General features: G+C 31.5%; 1 protein-coding gene across 15 annotated transcripts in view; it reads left to right on the forward strand.

Moving 5' to 3' along the window:
• The first annotated feature begins 468 nt into the window (after positions 1-468).
• LOC148611170 (uncharacterized) overlaps positions 469-27,175 on the forward strand; it is a 49,340-nt gene continuing 22,633 nt past the window's right edge. For 12 of the 15 annotated variants that reach the window (XM_088591409.1, XM_088591405.1, XM_088591411.1 and 9 more), the window contains exons 1-5: positions 469-550; positions 13,646-13,804; positions 15,081-16,187; positions 17,444-17,586; positions 19,419-19,644. In XM_088591409.1, the coding sequence (XP_088447535.1) occupies positions 13,669-13,804; positions 15,081-16,187; positions 17,444-17,586; positions 19,419-19,644 (1,612 nt within the window). In that variant the 5' untranslated portion in view covers positions 469-550; positions 13,646-13,668. The other 3 variants (XM_088591406.1, XM_088591407.1, XM_088591412.1) reach the window with 3 other exon arrangements.

Genomic DNA, 27,175 nt, shown 5'->3' on the forward strand with positions numbered 1-27,175 from the left:
GCCGTATTTGATGATAAAAGATATGCAAAAAGAGTTTACTATCTACGAAGGCAAGACGCCATTACAATGTCAAAACTTTTCCAAGACAAGTTTTATTATCTTCAACCAAATCTTCACCAGAAAAAAGTTGAATAGAAATCAGGGCCGATCTAAAGATGTAACATGGCTTTTATGTGCCAACACTCGAAAAAATGTGTGGCCATTTGATTAACAAAATGAACGTTACTGGAGTGCAAACAGTCGTTTTAAATCGAAGTCGGTCCCGTCCCAAATTACCCAAAATTCCCTTACAGTTCTAAAGTATGTTCATTCAATGCCATCTTCCAGAAAAAAAACTAGGTAAATGAATCAACTACAAGTATATTAGGTATGACAGGGACTTTACTTTACACTCCCTAGGTATGATCACCAAAAATCTAAAATCCGAAACATGATTTAAATCTTGACCGTCATTGTATTGAATTTAAACCCTTTAAAGCGACATCTATCGATTCATAAATGCTGCATCTCTTGAGAACAAAAAAACTTCCGATTTTTAGCTGCTTTAGAGGTAAAATGGCTTTAACATTGTTGTACAATAGTCCATAAATTGTCACATATATGTTTTAAACCATTTAAAGTCTACAGTCAACCTAAACTCTGTGGAATATTAGGGGAAAAATGTGTATTGTCCAAGGGAGATAAATTAAGATAATTATGTATCTTTGAAAGTCAAGTACATGTACATGGATATTTGTATCTGCAGCATTTAATGCTTTTTGGGATTTTTTATCCTTCAGCATCAAAATACCTTATATCACTGGTCCATCACTGGAACTTCCCTATTATTTCTGATCACTCACGTGTGAACAGTCACTACACCAAAATATAGTAACAAAGGGGATTTTTATTAATTTTAATTTTAACGTCCTTGACTACCCTGTCAGGGTCTCACACAGACGGCCCAATTTGGTGGGCTTTAAATAGTTTTGCTATTTATTTAAATAGTAATTTTAACAAAAATAAGAAATGATAAGTAAAAAAAAATAGGAAAAAGGTAACATAAATTATGAATAGCTGAAATGTTAGATATTAAATAGTAAAAATGAAATTTGAAAATGGACCATGTAAAGGAGGAAAATGCCAAGTTGGATGGAGAAGAGTCAAGGACAACCAGTCGACCCAAAATTCGGAAGACCTGTATGATTTAGTTTGCCAAATAGTGTATGCATTTTAAAGTCAAATGGGTGTGGTTTGGTGAACATCCAAAGGTGAAGTTCATATTTAATAATTGATAATGTTAGAGTTTTAGTTACCAAAGGTGTATGCTTTTTGAAATGCCAAAAAGTTTATGCTGAGCCAAAATATGTATGTAAATTTAGACTGCCTTGTCTAACCGGGCGTTGTTCCTGGATTTTACTGTGCTAGCACACGACATTAGTACGCAGTTTTACTAATGCCACACGAGATCGTTCCAGCTCATGCTTCTGGTGAATGGGTTGACAAATTTTTTTTTATAAATTTGGTAACTGGATTGATTATCATTGGTTAAATTGGTTAGCTTTTAGATTTTAACATGTACAAATGCAAATCCAAAATTTACATGTAGACTTAAGAACAGCCAAAAGTTTATCCAAAGAAACAAATAAAAATTGTATTTATAAGCCAAATTAGTAAAATAAAAGATAGTAAAGTAAGGAAAATAAAAAATAAATAAAATATTTTTTTTATTATGTGGGAGTTCAGCTTTAAGACTAGGTATAAACCGGAGTTTTTTTAAAGAAGAATGAACACGACATTATACAGTACAGCTCACATCATAGTCTGATAAATACCCGGCACACTTCATACCTGGTATTTATTGCTTATTGTCTCCTAATTAACAGGACCTTCATCCTCCAACATCACCCTCATCCAATATACAATAGGAACTGACTAATTTACTGAACAGGTACATGGACCTACTGGTGGTTTTACCTGTTAAGTTGATTATCACGCACAAGGGACTAACCTCGGTATTTTAAAATTGATATAAAAGTAGAAAAGTTTTTTAAAAAATGGTGTTAAAAGTAGAGATGCCAATGCGACCATATATGGCCGCCATTTTGTTTTCTGGTAAAGAATTTGACTTAGTATTTACGTTACCAAAATCCCTTTATTTCGGAGGTTACATTAGCTATGACTTTTTTAATGAATAAATATTTAATAAAATACTATTTGTAGTGAATATAAGTCTTGTTGTTTATAGTTCTCGGAACGGGGATAAATTATCGTCATTTTTGTAACGGTACCAATACGGATTTAACGTCGCGCGGCACGTTTTTTCAGTGGAGTATACGTTTTTCAAACTTAAAAATAAATATGTTCCTGACGTCATATTGAAATAAAAGTAACACCCAATGAGAGCTTAGGATTTAAATATCTTTAGAATGGAAGTCGTTTCCGATACACTTCCCAAATCGACCTAGAAATTTTGTTTTCAATACTTCGAAGAGAAAAAAATAAGGTAAATATACGGAGTACGGCTTAACGACATGCATATTCGAATTCTTCAAGTTTTTTTCTTTTAATTTAATTGTCTTTGGTCTCGATTTGTAATCAGGAACATATTTATTTTAAGCGTTGGAATAGGCGGCTATAGAGCGTTCGAGACACTTTTACCGTCATGGCTGCCCTGACCTAACGGAATCCATTATCGATTCGCACTGTGCTTGTAAGTAAATTTGGAGTTTCTACGTAGGATTTACGTCAATGATAATTTATTATTTAAAGAATAATGGGATTTAAAATCTCTATTTTTCTCATCTGCTACGAATATGATTGATTTACTACCGAATACGACATTTAGGAAAAGGGGGGTGCTTGTTTACTTTTTTTCAACATTATCAATGCTCTTTAAATATTCAAGCAGTATTAAGTAAGTGTTTAGCATTTTGATAGGGAAAGTAATTCCGTCCTTAGTTGTTACTTGTACATTTTAGTGCATGTACATGTATTTAATTTTTCAACTACTATATTCTGAACAGTCTGTGGTGTTTTGATATATTATTATATAATTCAATTTGCTGGCTATGGTTAATGAATATTGTGAGTTATACTAATTGTTATAAACAAGCCGTCATTGATCTGTAATTATTTTATTAGCCACTGTTGAGTCAAGAACTACATGTATTACACTTGGAGAATTGTTAAAGGATGTATCAACAAGTACTCAATTGGACAATATTACTAATGAGTACTTGTTGGCAAATGGGATCACCAAGGGGGAGATATATCAACTACTGACAGACAGAAACTATTCCGGTTAGTTCTTTAGTCAATCTTCTTATTGATAAGATTTATTTGAAAATAAAATGTACAGAATGCTATAATCTAGATAGAGTCATTTTAGAATTATTGAGCAATATTGAATTTGAGAGCAGTTTGTAAATTTTACTTTTTAAATTAGCTTTTAAATAATAATACATTAAAGTTTTAGTAGAATTGTATTTTTGACAACATTTTTGACTACTAATTGAATCTTTTTGCTTGTTGAGCCTGGTTTTTTGTGGTCCCTTCTTGTTTCTTTCAGTTAACTGATGTCAATTCTTAATTCCTTTATGATGCTAATGAGTTCGCAAGACAATTTTGGATCTACAAATGTGGATTGCTACCTGCTGCTGGACATCAGATTCATTTTTGTAACATTGTCGCTGGCCAACTTGAAGTGAAAGCACATGTTATGGAGGACATGCATATTTCATGTAGATGAGGATACACAAATAAATATTGCCAAGAGTTATGGTATAATTACATGCTGAATGGTATATATTGTAACACTAATTTCACAGTTTTGTAATGTTTTAGTTTCAGGTTGATGTTGCTGGTCAATGTCTAACCTTAAGAAAAATGTCTTCAAATGGCCCAACAAAGATGACATTAGTGTTGTTGAAAATTTTTTTATCTTTTATTCAGATTATTCAGATTTTGAGATCAACCCCAAGGACACCAGTGGTAGAACCTGGTTTTTAACACAGTTTGAATCTATTTGTTCTGAATATAAAAAGTATTATGATGAATATTTTTCCTAGGTCTTTGTGTATGACATGTACACTTATTCAAGACAATTAATATCTGTTATACTTTCAGTAGTACAATGATTTTACCAATTTTTATCTGTTCTAGTACACATACTAAATTAATGATCTTTATGTAGAGAATCCTTGGACTTTCCATGTAGATGTAATTGCTGTTTTTATAAGAAAATCATAAGTTATGTTGTAGTGAAATTGACCTCATGCATCATATCTGCTATCATAAAATGCATGTATTATTCTTAATTAAGACACCTAAAAAAATTAGATATTTTTCATGTCTTGACATAACTGTTCTAGTGGTTTTATCAGATAAGTATTTTGAAAATTAAATATCTTTTCTATTAAAATACAGTTGACTCTCGTTATCTCGAAATTGGAGGGACCAGGAGAAAAGTTCGACTCAACCGAAGTTCGACTTAACGAAATCAATGAAGTTCGAGCAGCAGAAAGGGGAGATAACCATGGACGAGAATGACAAAATAAGTACAACTGGATCCGGTTACATATTCTGTGTATACTGGGTTGTCGTAAATTATTTTTATTATTGTTTGTACTTTGATGAATTCTTGTTTTTCTATGTTTCTATGTTGTTTGAATAATGTTGAATAAAATAGTTTTTTTATTGTCATAGTTATTTTTTTCTAATGACGACTGAAAATTACGCTTTTTAAGTTCAAATTCAAAGCGTAATTTTAAGTTGTCAGAAGAATATAAACTTGTTTCAAATGTGTTAAAGACTAAGATCCGCTTGGCCAATTGCTATTCATCCACAAGCGTATATGTTTGTTTAAAATTGTAATTAATAAAACATCAAGATTTTAATAACAACAATCTTATTTTAACGACCCATTGAGTTCGGATAACGGTAATTATTTTATACACACCCAAGCGTAGACATCTTGTCAAAAACACAAATGCCGACAATGGTCTTTGATCATTAAATAAAAGAAATCTAATTGCATTAATAAAATATTTCATAGTTTTATTAATTATAGAAATACAGGTAACAAGTCATCAAATCAAAATCATCATCGAAAGGTGTAATAAACTAATTAATGGTGACACAGGGCCTCGACAGGTAAAATGATTTGACACTTTGACATGTAATTTACCCTAATTAGTTCGAGATAACCATTGACTTTTACAAGGAAATTCATTGAAGGGACTTAATTTTTACTTCGAGAAAACCGAAATTTCGACTCATCCAGTTTCGACTAAAAAGAAGTAAAATAACATAGACAAATAGGCATTTTTTTCCGGACTTCGACAAAATTTCGACTTAACCGAAATTTCGAGACAACGAGAGTCGACTGTATTACACCATTTAAAAAAAACATACGGTCAGTTTCACTGCAAAAGTACTGCATTGACTCAATTTTTTATCTTGTCATGTTGTATTTACATTCTTACATGTGTACACTGATTTTTCTTATAATTATTTCTTGCAGTTACAACAGATATTCTTACTAATTGATATTTAAATAGATTTTTATATTTTTTTTTCATTAGATTTGGTTTGTCTTGACTCACAGTATGATCATGATGGCAGTTATATTTAAATATTGTCTTGATCAAGAAAAACAATAAATGAAGTAAAATCAACATTTCGCTCTGCTTATTACTGCCTGAAGATGTAAAAACTTCACATACACAAAAGAGAACCACTTACATTGCACTAATACAGTCGCTTACCGAAATAACATATATGATTATAGTGTAAAGCTATTATGGCAGAATCATGATATTTTGATTTATTAACTATTTTAAATCAATTCAGTCAGTAACCTTACAAAACTTGGTCAATTTTACATGAAAGCATCTGAAGCATTGGATAAAACAAGAAGTAAACATTAAAAAAAAAATAACCAGTTTGAAACTTACCATTTAAAAGTTCCTCACTTATCTTAGGATTTTTATAGTGTCTATTATAAAAATCCTTGATTTATCAAATCTATACAAGTACATGTACTTTTACAACATTCAATTTAAAGTTAAACATGTAGTTTTAGAAAGAAAGATAAGAATGAGACGATTAAAATGATACCAAGATTGTAAAAATAGGTTGATTTTTAAGAAAGTTATTGCTGAAAATAAACTGTTTGGTTGTGAAATGGATATCAACGAGAGCAGCGGCCATTTTTATTCAAAATGGCTGCCTTTCCTTTCGTCTCTCATGTAATATACTACAGTACACAAATAAATAATGTCATAATACAGGAAATAACAAAACATGAAAGGACTAGCTTAAAAAATCTGGACTAAGTGAAAGAAACCAACTGTTGTCATAATTTGGCGGCCATCTTGATTCAAAATGGCTGCCATTTCTCCATGACGACACTCAAAACCAAAATAAAAATTTTGCTTACTCTATAACGACAATGCATGCCAATTTTCTTGATCATATCTGTACTACTTTTAAATATATGATACATTAAGTGATATGGTTTATTAGTCTTTATACTGAATTGGTTGCACTACACTACAGATACTATAGTGCCATTTTGCCATTACAGGCTGAAATGGTAGAAGTGGGATATAAAATAGTTGATCAATCTTTAATTTTATGTTTGGATTGATTATTAACACTTCTATCTTGAAGAATTCTTGTAGTTCTCTTATGAATTAAGCCAAGAAACAAGTTTGTAGTAAGCATTTTAATTTTTTGGCAGGGGAAAAATGGTCATGGAGGCTGTTTTGACCCCGTCAAAACAGACTTGCTGTAGTACTTGGCTTGGTTATATTCCTAAAAGCAGAAAAGGCTTTATCATGATACATAGTAATTTCAATAAAAAGACTCCATTCTTTGAGAAAATAAATGTTGAATGATGTCATTTCAATAATGGCTTCAGTATTTGCCTTCAAAAAATGGCTTAAAGTCATTTTCTGATTTCATTGCGAGTGGAAAAAAGGGGGGATGATTTTGGAACTTTAAAAATGTCATAACTTGGCAACCCCTTGTTCGATTTCAGTAAATGAGGGCTCAAAATGCTGGTCTAAAGAAGTTCTATCTATTTAACATAATATAATCACCGCATTCCTTAAAAATATAGATACATGGACTCTCTATTAAAAGCAATGTCTTTTTCTTTATTTCATATTTTACAAAATTTTAAATATAAAACATGTCATTTTTTTTCTAAATATTATTTGATTAAATATCAAATTTTGCATTTATGTGAATATTGTTTTTCCTGATTTAAAAAAAAGCAAAATTTAAATATACAATCAAAGTGTGCATTGGGCTTCATAACATTATATTGACTTCTTTCCTACATATTTTAGTAATGTGCAATTTCAAGGTTTTATTTATAATAAAAAACATTCAAACAAAACTCTCAGAATTTGAAAACCTAACACTGATGCATTTTCCTTCATATACTTGTATTTATTTTTATGTTAAATCATTTTAAAAATTTTTTATTCCAGTTAACTTTTTCAATTTCATTTTGAGTACAAATCTTAAAACCATAACTGTGACATTTGTAACTTTTTAACTCACTTTTCACTTTTCCCCTTTGAAATTGAATAAAAAAAGCATTTTTCTGCATGGGAACATACAACTTTTTTGCATTTATCCACTATTTTATTAAAGGAATAATCGGTCTCTTGAATAAAAATATATAGATTTATTCTTATAAGACTAAATTCTGATAAACCAACAAATTAATTACCTCCAGTGTTTTGTGTAAAAAAAATACTGATCATAACGCAATAATTCTCCAAGTACCTATTTAACTTTGCTTCTTGTACCTGTCCAGGTGAACAGGTAAAATTTACCTGGGATACCAAAACTTAGTTTCAATTAATTGATGAGTTGTATATTAGAAATAACAGAGGTAAACTTCAGAGAGTTGTGCCAGGTATTGGAGGTATACCTGGCATTTATCAGACTATGCTTTGAGCTGTACTGTACTACACACGGCTGGAGCTATTGGCACGGTAGATATGATTCATAAACATGTGTATATGATTAACAAAAGTTAAAAAAAAAAATAATAATAGTAAAAAATAAGTAAAACAAAATGAGAGACTATATGTATAAATATATTGCATTGTGGAACCCCATATCAGGTGATTAATTTTATTTTAATTCAATTATATATTATTTTGTTTTTTTATTGAAAAATGAAAAATGATATTATTTAAGATAAATGGTACTGTATGAATACGTTGGTTATGGTTTTATTATGTTAGATATTGACCCTGCATATTTATAAATGTGTTGCACGACCACCTGAAAATGCTCGGCTGAAACCAGTGCAACTACACTTGATGTATAGGGTGTGGATTTTCCAACTTGAAATTAAAAGAAAAAAGAATGTTTATAGGGCTTTAAGTTATTTAAGGATAATTACCGTTTTTTAAACAAAAGTACATGTATGCTATATTTTACTATGATAACCAATGACTGAAATAAATTGCGCTAATGCTGACCAGACTTGTTGCTGAACTGATTTTGGTGGGTTAAGAAGGTTTAGTTCCGAAAAAGTGTGGAGACCCAATTTGTGGATATTTTCTTTAAGTTCCAAAGGTGCTTGATGGTGTTCTAAACAATCTATAAGGACATGCTTAATGTCCTCTGAAACTCCACATTTTTGGCATAAGCCGATATATCTTTAACATTTTTCCTATTTGACCTGGTAGCATGCTTATGCCCAGCCTGAGTCTAGTAATTGTTTTTGCATGTTGCCTTTTACCACTGTAACATGCTGGTATTACATTAGCATTAGGTTTTAGCTGTTTATGCGAAATGTTATTCGAATTTTCCCAGCTTGTCTGCCATTTTTGTTTAAAGATTTTCGAAGAAATAGAAATAAATTCTTTTGAACTTAACCCAATTTTGACACCAATAGTAGGCTTTGATAGACCTTGTTTTGCCAGTCTGTTGCTAATTTCATTACCCGGAATACCGACATGTGCCAGAATCCATTCTATAATTACACTTATATTTTTCTGTTTTAGAAATTTTGCGTATAGTTGAATAGAATTTAACAAGTCTAGTCTGCTAGATTTATTATTTTTTATAAGATTGAAGAGAACTAAAAGAATCAGTGAGGATGACAATGTTTTTGTAGTGATAATTTTGATCAATTATCCATTTTAATGCAAGTGTTGTTGCAGTCATTTCTGTTGAATAAACGGAAATTTCATCAGTCAACCAAGTAGATAATGATACTCTTTTACCAGGGATAAAGAATGCATTTGAAGTAGGATCCTTGGAGCCATCTGTATATGCTTTTAAAAAGTTTCTATATTTTTCATCCATAATTTGCATAACAGCTGATTTAATCAAATGCGGATTGTCTTTTTTATCCACCTGTTTTTTAATCCACTTGGATGTGTTAGCCATACCAATTATCCAGAGGGCATGTTTTTGTTGTTTGTTTTGAACGATATCTATTGAGTCGAAATCATTCTCTGAGAGAAATTGACGTACTCTGAAACCATATGAGCAGTTATTTTTTTTTCACTTAAGTGAATATCTTTTAGTATATTCTGAGCATTGTTCGGTTATCTTATTGGCTGGATTTGAAGAATTTTGATTACATCTAGCATAATATTTAAGACTCAAATGATCTCGTCTGAGCTGTAAAGGGAGTTCACCTGCTTCTGCTAGAACTTTTTCTAAATGTGTTGATTTGATTGCCCCTAGAACAATTTTAAGTCCACTAGATTGAATGCCGTCTAGTTTTTCTTTAACATTTGGAAGGGCAGAATTAAATGCTTGACGCCTGTAGTCTAACATTGACCTTAATAGAGACCGGTAAAGCAATAGAAAGGACTCTGTTCCCATGCCAAAATTATTTGCTTTAACATATGTCAGTAAGTTCAAAATTGGTTTTGATCTTTTTTCTAAATATTGCACATGCTCATTCCATGTAAGATGTTTGTCAAAAATGAGACCTAAGAATTTGTCGTGTTTGAAATGAGATTGGTTTATTGTCTAAAAATAAGCTGACAGAGGTCTCTTTTTTATTGCCAAAAATAGTTCCCACTGTTTTGCTTTGGGATATTTTAAAGCCCCATTTTTTTAACACTTACTTATGCTGTTAAGGGTTAGCTGCATTTTTCGAGTAAGAGCTTTAAGATCACAACCCCTTAACCACATGGCACTGTCGTCTGCAAATTGTAATCAAGTGGTGTTTTTAGATTGGGAAACCAAGTCATCTATCATAATATTAAAAAGTGTAGGGCTAATAATGCTATCTTGAGGAATACTGTTATCTAACTCAAATTGATCTGATTCTTCTTGATTTATTTTTACTTTAATTTTTCCATCTTGGAAAAAATCAGCTATGAAGTTAAACATATGCCACTGATGCCATATGATTTGCATTTATATAACCATCCTGGTTGCCAAACAAGGTCAAATGCTTTTTCAATGTCAAGGAAAACTGCTAAAAGATGTTGTTTTTTAACTTTAGCATTTTTGATGTCACCCTCAAGGGTTAAGAAATGGTCTAGAGTAGACCGACCCTGCCTTAAGCCGCTTTGCGTATCTTTAATTATATTTTTCTCTTTGAAAAGGAATGTGAGTCTTTCATTTACCATACCTTTACAAAGATTAGAAGTTAAAGAAATAGGACATTATGATTTTGGATCAGATTTATTTTTGTTAGGCTTAGGAATAGGAATAATGTTGGCTTGCTTCCATGAATCTGGTAATTTACCACTTTTCCAAATGTTATTTATCAAATCTAAAGGCAATTTCAGCATATTTTCAGGCATATGTTTAAAACATTTCGTATGATATTCTATCATCACCTGGTGCTGACGGTTTTTTATTTCTAATTATTTTACTCATCTCCTCTATTGTAAAAGGTAGATTGTATTTTGATTGATTGTTAGTATGACTGTTATCCTTATGAATTGTATTTGAAGCTTCAAAATTGTTTTTGTGAACTTTGAATACTGGGTCAAGGTTTTGGTCACTTGATGCGATAGCAAATGTGCGAGCCAAAAGATTTGCTTTGTCCTTATTAGAAACTGCTTGAAATTTATCGACAGAAAGTGTGGGAATATTGCTATCCCTGTTACCTTTTAGGCCCTTAACCACAGTCCATACTTGTTTTAGGTTGGACTTGTGGATCAGTTTGGAAGTTTTACCAATAGTCTTTTCTAGCATTTTCTAAAGTTTTTTTTAAATGACTTGCGTTCTTTTTTGTATTCTTGGTGATCAGTTTCGGATTATAGAAATATAGTTCCTTTTATACCATTCAATACCTCTTTTATAACCAGTAAATTTGTTTCTTGCAATTAATCAGCTCAATGATATATTATTATTTCTGCAAATGAAATCAAGATCTAGTCTTCATATCAACTCCTTATTTAGCCTTGAAGGATATTTAGTATTAAATTTACATAAAACACACTTATCAGTCAAATTATCCACCCTGTCATTAATATTTTACCACTTACAAACGGGATGTGAAAACCAAATAATTTTCAAATTGATATAAGTTTTTAGTTTTTGATAATCTTGTGCTAAGGAAATTATTTTCTTAAGCTGAAATTATAATGTAGGATAAATACTCTGTTAATATAAATTTTGAATGTAAATGCACATTAACTTTTGGATTGGTTTAAAATTGGAGAAAAAGGTGAAATGGAACTCATTTTGCAAATGTGTGTGAAGTTGGATCAGTAGTATGGATTGACTTTTAGTTCATACACATTAGAAAAAAAGATAGTTTTTAATTATATGTAAAATGCAAGTGTTTGATTACAAGTTTATTTAACATCATGTAATCTTTGAAATTTTGTTCACGCAACAATTTTCACAAGAATCAAAAACCTCCAGTGATATAAGCACTTTGACTTAATGTTTACTAACAGGATATTGGCATTAAACTGATCTGCATTTTGATTATGTTAATGTCTTATGTCTTGATTTACATGTATTGTACACTCCTTGAGACATTTAGATTTTCCGAACGCACGATACCCAAATGCACACTGAAAAGCTCACCAAACGCATGATTAACGAACGCTCCTAGAAAATAATAGTATTGACATATAATGGAGGCAGAAAAAAAATAGAAAATAAAATTAATAAAATAATATAAATTAATAGCAAAATTATAAAAATAACAGTTGAATCAAGGAAATAATCAAAGTACAAAAATAAACAACTTTCAAAATCTATTCCGTAAAATTCTTCAATTATATCGAGGTCAAGTGGGTTAAACAGACGTAAGATAGAGTGACATTGCAATTGGAGCCATTGGAACAGAAACTGACAGGAATTTTTATATGATATTACAGAAGCATTTCAGATATTTTAATGTTCAGGGTTGTATTTGCACATAACTACAAATGTATTACTGTTCTTGTAGTCTATGAATCTGATATCCTTTCAATGTCTAGTATAAAATTGTAAACCAGTTTCCACCAGATTCGATGCAAAATATATGGTGAATGTGAAAGTCGTCAATACAGTCAAATTCAATGTAATGAAGCAATTTTCCATTTTGTATCTCAGTTTTTTTAATTTAATGACTCCACTGTGAATAGTTGAGGAATTAAAATTTAGGTTGATGGTAGTGTATGTACATTGTAAGTCAAGAAACTAAAATACATGTGTAAGTTAAAAAATAAATTCAAATACACATGTATAATATATATATGTATATGGACTTATGGCATTTCGGTTATCAATTTTTTAGTTGAAATGCTTTGCTCTCTGATATGGAGGTACAAAATTCATAATATAAAGTGAAACAACATGGCCATAGCTTCAAGTTCAGTACATGTATTCAGCTGTGTGATAATAGGGACAGCAAAACTGGTAGGTTTCACTGCCTGCAAATCTAAATTTAAAAAAAAAAAAAACTTTCCTACATGTACCCTAAAACCAATCAAAGATGGTTTTGACATGGATTGCTGTTAGGGATATTCAATTAATCCATTTAATGATTAATTAGTCACTCCAACAAATAAATTTCAGTGGGAAGTGTACAATGTACTTGAATTTGGTAAAATATTTGTATAATTGCTGCTGTGGTAGTACATGTACATGTACAAAAAAAGCACAGCACATGGAAACATCTCATTGGAAATACATGTATCAATAAGTTAGAAGGTACAAATGTACATGTACAATGTATCAAACATTAACTTTTCAGTTAATCTACTGTGGCATTAAATAATCTAGATTTCATAATACCCAAAAAAGAAAAGATATATGTACATGTTCGAAATGTTACTTAAATTCACCCAAACAGATGGTTTCCAGATGATGGACAGTTAACCCAACTATGATATTTTTGGAGGGTATCATATAACACCTGACCACTTTGTGTGGTTGGTATAAAAACAAGAATACAGTAGGTCATATTCATCTATATTGAAGCACACTGCATCTGCAATCACTTCACATTTGCAGAGTTTTCAATTCACAGCTGTACCTCAAATAGTACATTTTTGTATAATGTTCCTCAAAGAAACTATTCTCTCTCAATGGATGTATTTCTTTTCATTTCAATAGTAATAGTACAAAATATATATCATGTTACACTTTAACCTTCAGTCCCAATTTAAGCCTGATTTTCAGTACATAATTCTTTGAACATATAAACTCTCTTTTGTAGGTCTGAAGAAAGAACAATAGAAAATGATTGACTTGTTCAAGATAAAAGAGGACTTCTCGTTCTTAGTAAAGGAGGCTGAGCCATGGACATTAACACAGTTTGTAATGTGGCTAGACTTAAAGTTGTCTGAGTTTAAAACCAAAGGCTATATGATACTAGGTACAAGTATATTTTTAATCATATAAATCACTATAACATACATGTATACAAAAATGTATGTACATGTAACTAGAAATAATGAAATAAAAATAGCCTTTGTGGATTGTAATGATACAGTCCCTTAACTGATCTGTGTAACTATTTGATGGATCGACTGATTAATCTCTGATGAATTGATAACCAATGGCCGGTGATCAATCAGTTTTCTTTGAAAAATGACAAATGATTGGTTCATGTAAATTTTAAGAATTTCCATTGAAACAAATCAATACACTACCGTGTTAAATTTATCTTAAATTTAGGACATTAATTCCACATATTGTATTTTGTATAAAATAAAACAAATGTTAAATAAAAGTAATTAGTTGGTGTTTAAATAAATATATTATGTTTTGTAAATATGTGTAAAAATTGACAAATGAAACAACAGAATACGTAAAATATATTGACTGCTCTGTGGTCATGGGATGCAATCTCCGGTTTTTTGGATCTACATGTATGACTGATCAGAAACTGTTCAGTGATCGATGACCGATTGCAATTTTAGTTCCACAGATTGGGTCAGGTACTGTACATGTACATGTATATTAAATTTTTGTAGATCTCATTTTTTGAGGTACATGTATGATATTTAGGCAAAGATATCTGAATAGAGAGGAAGTTATACCTGCCTACCTACATATACATATATATTTTTGTACCCACTCTAAATTTTAAGAGTATGGAGCCCAAAATACAAATATTGTTGATAAGCAGAGTACAAGTAAATGTACATACATAAACTACATTGTATTCTATGATAAAAACTGGCAAAAAAGCATTCAGTGGGTTATTGGTACATGTAATTACAGATATCTTATATACATGATATTACATTGCTTTGTTAAGCCTGAAATATGTAGGTATCATGGAAAGTTAATTGGACTTGATTGAAAAGAAAAATAATTCTTCGATGGCATTGAAAGTAGCCCCTTTGAAAGTTAGTCAATTGAAGATAGTACATGTACATTTTTACACTGTAAATTGTATTAAAACAGTATTGATAGCTTAGTGGGCTTCTTTTGATTAATTAATGAAATAATGTAGCAACATGTATTTGGCTATATCTGTACATGTAAAACAAAATGCAACATGCCATTGTAGGTAGTGCCAGACATCAATTTTTATTCCATTTTCAATATTTGTCATTTTTGATCTTTTGAATACTGTATTGTATGTTTTGGTTAGTTTATTTTCATTTGCTAACATTTCTTTGTAAATTTTAATTCACCTATAGATCATAATATCAAAACCAAACCAAAATGGTTACAGGAAGAGAGGCTTGATGCTGAGGTTGCCCCAGCGCCAGCTCCCTGTAGAACTTGCCATACATCAAAATCTTCAGTGCGAGATGTAGGTCAATATTACTCAGAAATCCATGCCTCTCCACCAGTTCATCAACAGAACAGATCAAATCAAAACACATCTCACCAGAATGCTATGGATGATTCTGATAATATTCGAGGAGAAGTTGGTATTATTGACTTGTCTCATGGTGAACTGCAAGGTGGGCAAATGAGAGGCAATGTTCCTAGACAGAATACTAGTCAAGGAAGTGCAATAGGATCAAATTTTAGAAAGGGACTTGGTCATACTGCACCAAAACAGCGCAATTTGTCAACAGGTGCTACACAAATGAAAAATAAACCAGAAATAATCGAAATAGATGGCTCTTCACCTAGTGAAAAAATGTTTTCATCTTACCGCCCAGAAATAGGCAGAACAAGTACTCCAATGGTCAGAAAAGCTGGCCAATTACTTCAGAAAGCCAAGAACCGACAAGCTCTGTCAATGGGCACAGCCATTTATACCTCTACCACCACATCTCTAACACCAACCTTTTCATCCAGTTATAATAGACAGTCTTCTGCTCCATCATCCTCCTACACTTTAGGAGCACCACCAGCAAGTTCTGCATCCTTTGCTTTGGGAGCACCACCAGTCAGTTCAACAGCATTTTCTATGTCAACAAGTATAAATACGCAAGCTTTAGATGAATTAATATCACAAACAGTTCAGTCTGTGTCAGGACCTCCTGTTGAGCAACATTCCAAAGGCAGTATTCCTCAGATACAAACAAGTTTGCAAGACACTAGTTCAAACATTCAAGGTGCATCTCCTAATGTTTTTCCTGGAATGTCTATCTCCCCAAACACATTCTCATCAATGGGAGATGGCCATGCAGTACCAGTAGCATTACATGCAAATATTGATAATATAAGTAGAGACTTGTCAGCTTCACAGAGCTCAGCGGTGTCAAATTCTAGTTCCACAGAAATCAAAATGGAGACAGATGCTCAAAATGTTTCTTCAGTTTCTGCTGCTGGTGATTCATTTAACTCGTGTAAGTAAAATTACCAATTCTCAACATTACAAATTTATTGAATGCTCATGAGGGGAACATTAAATTTATTACACATAGGTATCTACTATTACCTGAGGCATCGTGGAAGGTACATGTAACAGTTGGTATCAAGGGGTAACAAATTACTGTTTCATGAATGAACAGTCGAGAAATGTTTTATTGTACTGAACTATAATGATGCCCTCATAATCCACGACTAAATTTTTGCATGGTCGTGATTGTTTATCTTTATCTGAGCATGCAGTATAAGATTTTAATGCTGCTCAAGAATTTACCCTGAGAACATCTGAACTTTCCCAAGTCAATAAAAATTTGAGGGGAAAAACTGTTGCCCTTAGCAACAGAACAATCAAGGTATTTTTGGAGGAACCAGTTAAATTGTTACACTTGATTATTGAAAATAAATACTGAAGTATAATAAAGAATTTTGTTAACTGAATTGAATTAAATTACCCATTTTGTTTTCTTTAAAATGATAATGAAGTACAAAAAGAACAGACATAAGTGCCAAATTAGAATAAAATGACTTATCTTCCTTAGTCCAAAAAGTAAAACACCTGAACACACATTGATTAGGTTTAAAAGTTTTTAGAATAGGTAATTTTCTATTGATGCAATCAGTATTTCACTGAGCCATTCTTTTATATTCTTAATGAGAATTTCTGATTATGAAAGGGTACATTATACATGATTTGTATTTTCAGCTGAAATGTGCTTAATGGTGTAGGACCCCTTTTATCCATTACTATGAACATCTGTAAATTTAACATATGCATTCTATTTCATTTGTTACACAGACATTTTTCGTCAATAGCGTGTTTACATGTACAAGCTATACTTATTTTTCTAGTATTTCTTATATATTTTACAAAGAACTAAGTTGAAAAATACCACATTCTTTTATGCTCTTCATGTAGAGAAGAAAAAAAAACCTGTTAAGCTGTTGTATTGAATTAAGTTTCTACTATTTTATTGACATCAGTTGATTGAATGGAATTTTGAAAGGGGCTATATTATCAGCTTTTGTGGAGAAATGGAAACTTCAAAAAGTAGTTCTCCAGAAGTTCATACAAAATATTCAAGCTCATACGACATGGGTGGTACATTTGTAAATTCCAAAATAGAAATGGAAAATTGCCTTTTGCCATTGAAGTGTAATATCTGACTGATAACATCAAAGTTTTATTTTTAAATACATAGTTACATGTAGATTACAAATCTATCTTTAATTATAGCCTCTTTGTCAACCCAAGCATTAGACACCAGTGCTAACAATTCACAGTCCCAGACTTTACCAGATTCATTGCTTGGTCCATTAGATGATACTGGTATCCCTAGACCAGGACTGGTAGACCCACAGACTGCTAAAGCTTACCAGGTATTCCTTTACTGGTACATGAACATGTTCATTGTTTGGTTGATCATTTTCAAAGTTAAAGTTAGTTAATGTAAACATCTAGTTACAGTGTGGGAAACTTGCCATTCTAGCTAGTAGAATATTGATCTTGCTAGCCAAATAGAAATTCAACTAGCCAATTTTTTTTTGTTTTTTGTCTGTACTATCATCTGTTTTCTCTTGGATTTGACTATCTTCTGCCTTTCTTTTTCGTTCTTCAACTATCTTTTCATTTGTTTTTAAATTTATCAGAAACTTTACCATTTTTGAATATTCCTCCCATTGAATTTTTTCATTTACTTTACAGTAACAAAATAAGTACTCCATTTCTGAACAGATATTTTAAAAATAAAATTATATTTCAACAGTTTCATCATTATGAAACAAGAAAATGTTTGTCATTTGTTTCTTTCTCATTTTTATTTTGACAATAAACAACTAATTTGCAAGGTAACATATAAATTACCAAGATAGTTTCGGTTGAATACTAATACGAGATCGGGACTGTCGCGTAGGTTTTGGCACATCCGGTTTACCGGAAATTAAAATGGCATATCGTAAACAATGGTTAACAAGTCAATGAAATTGTGCATATAATGCCAAAATTCACTTGACATATTCAAGCTAAACTTCTTAAAATGTAGGGAACATATTTTTAATGTATGATGTTAAAGAATGTTTAAATAACCTTTTGGCTGGTTAACTTTCCTTGGAACTCGCCAATCATATCAAGGTCGCCAAATTGATGAGTGTAAGCTAATGAGAACTCGCCAAATTACACATCTACTGGTATTGGCGAGCTGGCGAGTGGTGGTTTCCCACACTGGTTATATTGATTGAGTTTAAAGGGCAACTACATGTATTTTGCTGTACCTGTGTATAATGTTGTATAGGGCCAGCTGCAGCTTGCCCTGTGGTGTAAAGCTTTCCTTGTTCTTCAGTGAAGACCAATGGCTGGCATTGAGCTGACATTTTTCATCCCACTGGGGTTGCTGTCTCTGACATATTTACCATTTCTATTCTGTTATATTCTGTGAAATTCTCATCAACTTATTTTTGTAAAATTTACTAGCTGTACTTACTTCATATTTTGAAGCTTAATATTTGTACTTTTGAAACGTATCTAAACTGAAACCTTTAAATACCAGAAAAATGTTTTAAAAGACCAGCCATTCATATACATTTAAGTGTTCACTGTCAATGTGTTATTTTTCATACTCATCTCAAACCCTCTTTTTTTGAAATTATTTTTTCTTACAAGTTTTTGGCTAATTCTTTTTATAAAAGGGCTGGCCTGACTTATACACTATATTCGAAAATATAGGGAGTAGTACTAGTGTTCCCTGCCACTTTTGAAAATGGCTGGGTAATATTAATTTAGAAAGGGCACTCTAGCATCTTAGCTGCAAATTTGAAGACACCTGATGCAGGCATTAACATCTGTTTCTTCTTCTCTTCTCTCTGTTTAGTGCAGGTCTTGTTCTGGAGCATTGATACACTTTTGTGCAGGGTGTACATGTATGTACAGTCATTTAGATTGTGCTCTTTTTACATGTGGTGGTGATTTCAATCTGTATGTGGTGTGCTATTTAATTGTAAAAAAAGATGTGTCTGTTTTGTCTGTGCAAGCCCTAACTTGAAGGATTCAAGAGCTTGTACCATGGCCAATTTAAGGAAAATTTACAAGAAAAAGGTAGGGCACATTTAAAACCCATAAAAGAGGCAGGTCACCTTCACACTTCCTTCCCAAACTTTCTGTAGGAAACATTAGATTCTCTTTAACATGACTTAATGTATACTGTCATCTCTTTTAGATGGTTGAGCTGGTTGCTGGCAGCGGAGTCTATGTCTATGATAAAACAATATCACAAGCATTTAAAGTTGGAACAGAAAGGGACACTGGAACATATAGTGGTGAAAAAATGGCCAGATATCTTCTAAATGTGTTCTGGTCAAGAAAAGACTTAGTTGGTGCTACACTTTCTAAAACTGGAAGAGGAAAGAAAATCTTAAATCAACAGATCATTGAGGCAATATTAGGTAGAGTATGATTTTTTTTTAACATCTAACTTCTAAGACACTGGATAACATTTGTACTGCAGAAGGGTCAGATGACATTTGTACTGCAAAGGGGTCATTCCAAATCTTACTAATATTTTAAATATGATTTTATTATACCCCTGCTCAGAAAGTGGGTAGTATGTTCATTATATTGGAGTCACCTTGTCCATCCATTAGTTTGCCTGTCTGAATTTATCACAATTATCTTGGCTCCCAATGGATGGATTAAATTCAAATTCGGTATGTGGTTAAGATTAATGGGGCATATGTTTAAAGCAATTCTAGTTGATGTCAGTATGTCTGATATCAACTTCCTGTTTCATGGGATGTTGCCTTTCACTATATGGAATGATAAGAAAAAAACTTTCTCATCATAATCTTAGCTGCCATTGGATGGATTTATTTTAAAAGTGATATATGGCTTATACATGTAAGCAATTTAGGTTGTTATAGGATATAAATGTCCTGTTTTTGTAAGAGTTAGGGGCAAGCATGATAATTCATGCAATTTCATGTTTATTTTCACGTAAGTTCACAGTGACTTCCCAGTATATGTTATCCAGTGTTTCGACTGTTTCCTTTTGATAAAAAGAACCTAAGCACGTTATAGAAGTCATTTTGTATTTGGAAAAATAAATGAAAAAAGTAAATTTTAGTCTAATCATTTATAAGCATAATTTTCTTAAACATTAAAGCTAAAATCATTATTATTTTATGACTTTACTGTTTTTATTCCTTCTTTTGTATTCTTCTTTGACCTTGAAATAAAATCTCTGAATAAAGTACATACATGTTTTAAAATTCTAGAACCGAAAAAAGTTTGGATTCTTTATAAATTAAGAGGAAACAGTCTGTGTTTATAAATACAAATTAAGGGCTAATCAAGCAAAAAGTATATGATCTATAGATAGTTGAAATTAACAAGTTTCTATATAATTAAACCCCCTATACTACATGTACATGTATATTGCAATCACTTTTATTAACATATTTCTCAGCTTCTAATTGGGGAATGCTTAGATATTAGGTATATCGCTTTTGCATGATGACCTTTATAGTGTCTCCCCTTTTCAGGTTCCTCGCTCACCTACTTCCTGTTTACCGATCGAATTTGTGTCTCTCTTTCCCAGGTTGAGTGGGGGTATTCTTAGCACAGCATGCATGTTCAATGTACAATGTAGCGTGTAACTTCTTGTTCATGATTGTTGATGTACATTTGTAAGAACTATACTCCTACTTTAGTACTTGGGTATATTATTTTGCTTGACTAGCCCTTACTAGATTTAAAATTAGAGATTGCTTAAATTGCCATCCATCAACTAGAGTTATTAATTCATGCCTTCTCAGTTTATTTGGAAGATTAATTTACAAATACATGTATGTCATGTATGTACATGTATATGAATGAATGTGGAACACTTTACTTGTACAGAGTACAAGGAGAATTGAAAAAATGTATACCACCAGATCAAAGCACACATGGTACACACTTGTAATACATGTACAGCATACCATCACTTGTGGTACATGTACCTTGGTTTAATACTTCTTGATACTTACAATGTACAGACGGTATGCCAGGGGTGGATCAAGGATTTTATGAAGGGGAGGCAAAATTACAAGAATAAGTATATGCCTGATTTACTTTTTGTGATACATGTACTGTGGTTTTATTTTACTCATGGATTACTTGTTTTTGTGGTTTCAAACCATGAAAAACTATCTCTTTATGGATGAAATTAAACTTTGATAAAAAAGACTTAGGTTGTTTAATCTCAGCATGGTACACTTGTCATGGAGGATGAGGCCGTTTATATTAAAGCAGTTTACATCATGTGACCCCTTACTTGTTAAATTAAAAGACTAATGATTTGTTTATAAGTTTATGAAATGCCAGTTCTACAGTACATGTTACATGTTAACCATTAATATAGCCTTAGAATGATGCTCCATTTACTTGTTTGTTATCCATCTTCCCACTGGTAACATTTGTCCTAAATGTGGCTTTCTGCAAACCTTTGGTTTCACCTTTTTTGGTGCCACTTTACCAAAGAAGTAGCAATTTTCGCTTACAGGAATTTTTTACCTACCAGAAATTTACTTTATACATGTTCATGTACCTTCTTTCAGCAAGTGGGTGGTACTTACATGTACATGTACATGTATGACACTCGAAGGTACAAACTTTGTTATTTATGGGTTAGCAGACAGTACATGTAGCTCACAATATCACCTGTGATCGATAATTAAATTCCAGTATCATTGGTACATCATGTATACTAAAATCACCTTGTCCATCTATCATTCGATCTGTCTTAGATTTGCCACCAATATCTGCCCTCCTTATGATATTTCAGACATCAACTTTTGGACATTGGTGAAATTGAACAAAATTTGTTAATATATGTGAAGTTGGATACTGTTTAACTATTGATTGCAGTTTATACTTCAGAAATCAGTTGTAAAGGTTGACTTTCAGTCTCTACATATTAGGAAGAAACAGTTCTAAATAAAATGGGAAACACAAATTTATGATTATAGTTTTATTATACATACATGTAATGTTATCTTTGAAAGTTTGTTCAGCCTACAATTTTCACTAGAATCAAGAACCTTCAGTGCTTACATCACTTTGATTATTATAACCTGCCACACAAAGTAACAATTAATTATGTGATATACTCCTATAAGTTATGTGTCAGTCAACAGTTTCCAGACAATTACTTTAAATGAAATTGCAGGAACTTTATCAAACTTTGTATTGTTATTGATATCATAAAATACTGATCAAGTTTGAGTTTCCATCTAATCAAATCATTGAAATAAAAGTTATTGTCATTTTAACTTTTTTTGCAACATGGGGTTGTAATTTAATGCCCCATTTGATACCCTGTATTAAAAAATTTGGTCTATGAGATGATGGATGAAATTTTTTATCCAATCAGAAAGGATGTTACTTCTGAAATTGAATTACATGTATGCTATACACTCATATATAGTGATATTTGGATTATGACAGGACTATATTGAGTAGTGAGAAAATTCGATCTGCTGGGAAATTGAGTGTTTTTGTATTTTGTGCTTTGACCAACAGTTTCAAAATGGTGTTACATTCAATTATGTTCAAATAATAATGTACATTGTACATGTAATACAACTACTTCTATGGTGTAAAACATGTTTATGTACATTATATAACTGTTTACTTCATTGTTGATATGGTACATTTAATTCTAGAGCAATTTTAATTATAATGCCCCTGTCATTTGGAGTTTTGATGCAATTTGTACATGTACCAGTATGTACTTTATGTGAGTCTGTCAGTCCAAAGAATATTTGTAAAGAGGATTAAACTTTAAACTGTTCATACATGTACAAATATTTACATGTAAAGTAGACATTATGTATGTACTTTGAAGTGAAGGTTTGCCTTTGTTGCATAATAAGGTTTTGTTTCATCCAACATCCACATCCTGGTAACCAGTATGCACTTAAATTGGGTATCCATGTCCTTAGTATGGACACATTTATATATACTTATTATTCTTACCAGTTTGAAGTTTTCTGTTTTTAATAGAGAAAATGTTGCAACAGTTGTGGTCTTCTACATGTAGTTTACTAATGTGCATTTACATGCATAACGTACAAATTTATTGTAATGTTTTCTGCTTCATAACCTTACATACATCAAGTATGCATTGACTAAAATAGGGGATACAATATGTATTATGGAGAGTTATGTATGAACCTAGTTTCTAACTTCTGTACTGGTATGCTATGCCTAAGTTTAGAAACATTACGTTTGTAGTTCTAAAGCTCCAACAAATTCATTACTGCAAACTTGAAAGTCCTAAAAGAATTAATTCACATGTATTGTTTACTAGTTGCTAAAATGCCAAATTGAGTAAAAATTGGTCATTTGACCTGTTGACAGGATGAGGAAGTTTGAGTTGAATGGAAAGGGAAATTGTTAAAGGAATATAATTTAAATATTGACATACATGTTTTGAGTGCTGCATTTATTCTTGACCCAGGAAATCATGCCTGGTACATATACATTTCTGTTCAATACAGAAAAATTGTAAATGAAAGTAAAATCTTTTGAAATAGGAAAGCTGGCTGAGTAAATACATACATGTAATATAGTATATTGTAGTGTTGTTATAAGTATGAAATAAACTTAACAGTAAACAACACATTTGACATTTTTAAGAAGTAACTTATATCTTTTTATTCTCCATTCGATTTTTTTTGTTAAGCTATTCAGCATAGAAGGTTATCTTAATTCAGTGTGTAATTATATATGTAAGTACATGTTTGGATATAAAAGGAAAATTAAGCCAGAAGAAGTTTTATTTGGTTAAGTGACACATCCTTTCTTTGAAAATGTTGTAGGATATCCCAATTCTATCCTTCCCTGTTTACAGTTGATAAATATTTTTTTGTTAAAACAAGTAAAATTAAAGAGGACACATTTCTTTTGCATGAAGCGGGTATTACTAGTCCAAATGTCTTGATTCGTGTGTGTACACATACATAAACTAATTTTATCTTTCTAGTACTTCCTGTAGATTAGAAAAGATCAATAAATAACAATTTTAAATCATTTTCAAGGGACGTAAATCTTACTTGAGCAGATCATTGTTGGTTTTTCTTTACTTATCCCAGAGGTTCATGGCAGTAACTTTTGTATACATCCAAATCGGTGGAGAAATGTAGGTGCGAGAACACTTACAAGTTGTGACAGCTCAACCATTGCCTGACATTTCACATTAGAGTGTGGAACAAATAGTTGATACATGTAACAATGAAGAAGTGTATATACTTCAGTTTAGAATTGCATTTGGTTAAAAAAAAACTTAAAATTAAAGAAATTGAAAAATCCATGTTAACATTCCTTTGCACTTCAGACAGAATACTTGTACTAATTCAACGATCAACCTGTTTTTCCATTAAACTTATGTGAAAAATATGGTAGACATTAAAGAGAACAGGCAAGGATTTAACTCTTGGTGAATCACCATAAAAACTTGTAAAAGGAGGAAAAAAGACTTCAAATGGAGTGACTTTTTTAGTGTTGACTTGTTTTATTTCTTCCTATACATTTGTGTTGTTCTGTTTGATCTGTTGGTACATTAGTTAGGTCTTTACATATGTGTTGGTTTGTTTGATCTGTTGGTACATTAGTTAGGTATTTACATATGTGTTGGTTTGTTTGATCTGTTGGTACATTAGTTAGGTATTTACATATGTGTTGTTCTGTTTGATCTGTTGGTACATTACTGCGGTATTTACATATGTGTTGTTCTGTTTGATTTGTTGGTACATTAGTGCGGTATTTACATATGTGTTGTTATGTTTGATCTGTTGGTACATTAGTTCGGTATTTACATATGTGTTGTTCTGTTTGATCTGTTGGTACATTAGTTAGGTATTTACATTTGTGTTGGTTTGTTTGATCTGTTGGTACATTAGTTCAGTATTTACATATGTGTTGTTCTGTTTGATCTGTTGGTACATTAGTTAGGTATTTTCTATTCTGTTTTTAAAAAATAAGACCTTTTAATTAATTGAAAAAAATTTAGGGACTCTACATGTTTTCAAAAAAAGTTTTTAACTTTTATTTACAAATAACTAATTTTCATTTTAGACTTTTGTGCAAAAAATGGTAGACATACCAGAGGACAAGCCAGACATACTTTATCTCGGTGTATATCAGCAGAAACTTGTAGAATGAGAAAAAAATTGGCCTCCATAGGCAAAGGACATTTTCTTAAGTGATCTCGTCTCTTTCCAGATTTCTGTTCTTCTAAAAGTCGACATACGAAAGGAAAGGTCAAGCACTGTCTCGCTACCAGTATCACTGCTGCAACCTGTCAAGCTAAACAAAAAGCCATAAAGAAAATGATGTTCCATCAACAACATATTAATAAGACAAACAAACAGTTCTAAACTTCTATACAATTGTACTGAATTATTTGGTTCTGCTGGTACTAGTATAACTGTGTCTCACATACTGAAAAAGCTGGTGTGTTGTCATTTCTTGAAAGTTTTTTTTCTCAAAATTTTCTAAAAGAGGAATGACTAAATTTGGCTTAATATATTCCAGATTTTTGTCTGTACAACGGGAGGCATAACAAGTCCACATGTAGAGATGCTATTTATCGTAGTCTAACTGCCCGGACTTTTAGGGAAAAGGAAAGACTTAAGAAGAAATTTCAGCAATTTCAACATTTTCAACTTGAAGGGAAATTTTTTGAAAAGTGATTTCAGTTGTGCTTTTTTATGACATATGTTGAAATTCATTTTATGTGATATTTTAGTGTTATTTTATATTTGCATATTTTACATGTATAAAAAATCTTAGTAAAAAATTAACAACTTAAAACAAAGTACTCATAAAAAGGTAAAAGTTATTTAGTAGTAAAATGTTGTCCACCTAAAAGGTATTTATGATTAGAAAAGTAGTTAAGCAATTTTTTTTTCATCCTTTGTAGCATAGCATTAGGTTATTTTTTGCTTGGGACAATAATCAATATGGTGACTTGGAAATGAAAATTCTGTGGTTCAAACTAATGGTGGTCCAAGGTCAAGGACACTCAATTTCTTACACATTATCATGATCCTGGTCCTTCAGTTATTTTAATGGTCCATTGATTTGAGGCTTCCTGAACCTTCCATTCATGAAAGAAATTTAAACCACTGAAATATGGAAGTAGTATAGACTTACTTTGAACAAAAGTTACAATTGCACAAACTTATTTATAAGTCTAACCCAGTGCTGTGGACCCTTTTGTGGCAAGCTACCTCATAAATGATTTTTACCTCTTTATAAAGGTGTTCCCTTTTCTGAATATATTCTTTATACCTGCATTAATAAAATTGATTCCTTCCTTAAGTTTTATTGCTTAAATTCCTGAACACTGAAAAAAAAATTTAGGGGTCTATATAATTTAAACAGTTAAAAGATGTATATCTGCTGATACATGGGTCAACTTATAAAAAAAACAACATACATGTATGTATTCAAGAATATTTCTCCTGAGTAATCTTTTTTATTCCTGTTTATATGTCTTCATAAAGAAATGTGACTTATTTGTCCCTGTTGTTTTGTATGTATGTCAATAAAGTTTGGAAACTTTATGATTTTCTGATTAAGTACAGTGTGAATCTGAATTTTACAAACATGTACTTCATATTTGTACCTTAGCTATGTTATTTGAATTTGGTGTTTTCTATAATAATGGTAACTGGTTTCATTGTCTCACAGGGATTTCTGTGCTGGATTTATTTAGCACTTAATTAGCTGGTGACAAAACTGTTAACTGTTATACATGTAAATCTAATGACTAACCATAAAATTACCACTTCCCCATCCAGTCACATCTGTAGACTTTTTCATATGGCTGTTATTGGTATAATACAGTCTGTTAGTCCATCTTTGTATAATACAGTAACTCAAAAAAAATTGTGTTGTCTTAATTTGAAGAAGTTCCCTCTCACTCGTGGT

This window comes from Perna viridis, chromosome 7 (genome assembly GCF_037379345.1).
Source record: "Perna viridis isolate PV_CMFRI_1.1 ecotype Kerala chromosome 7, ASM3737934v1, whole genome shotgun sequence".
NCBI lineage: Eukaryota > Metazoa > Mollusca > Bivalvia > Mytilida > Mytilidae > Perna > Perna viridis.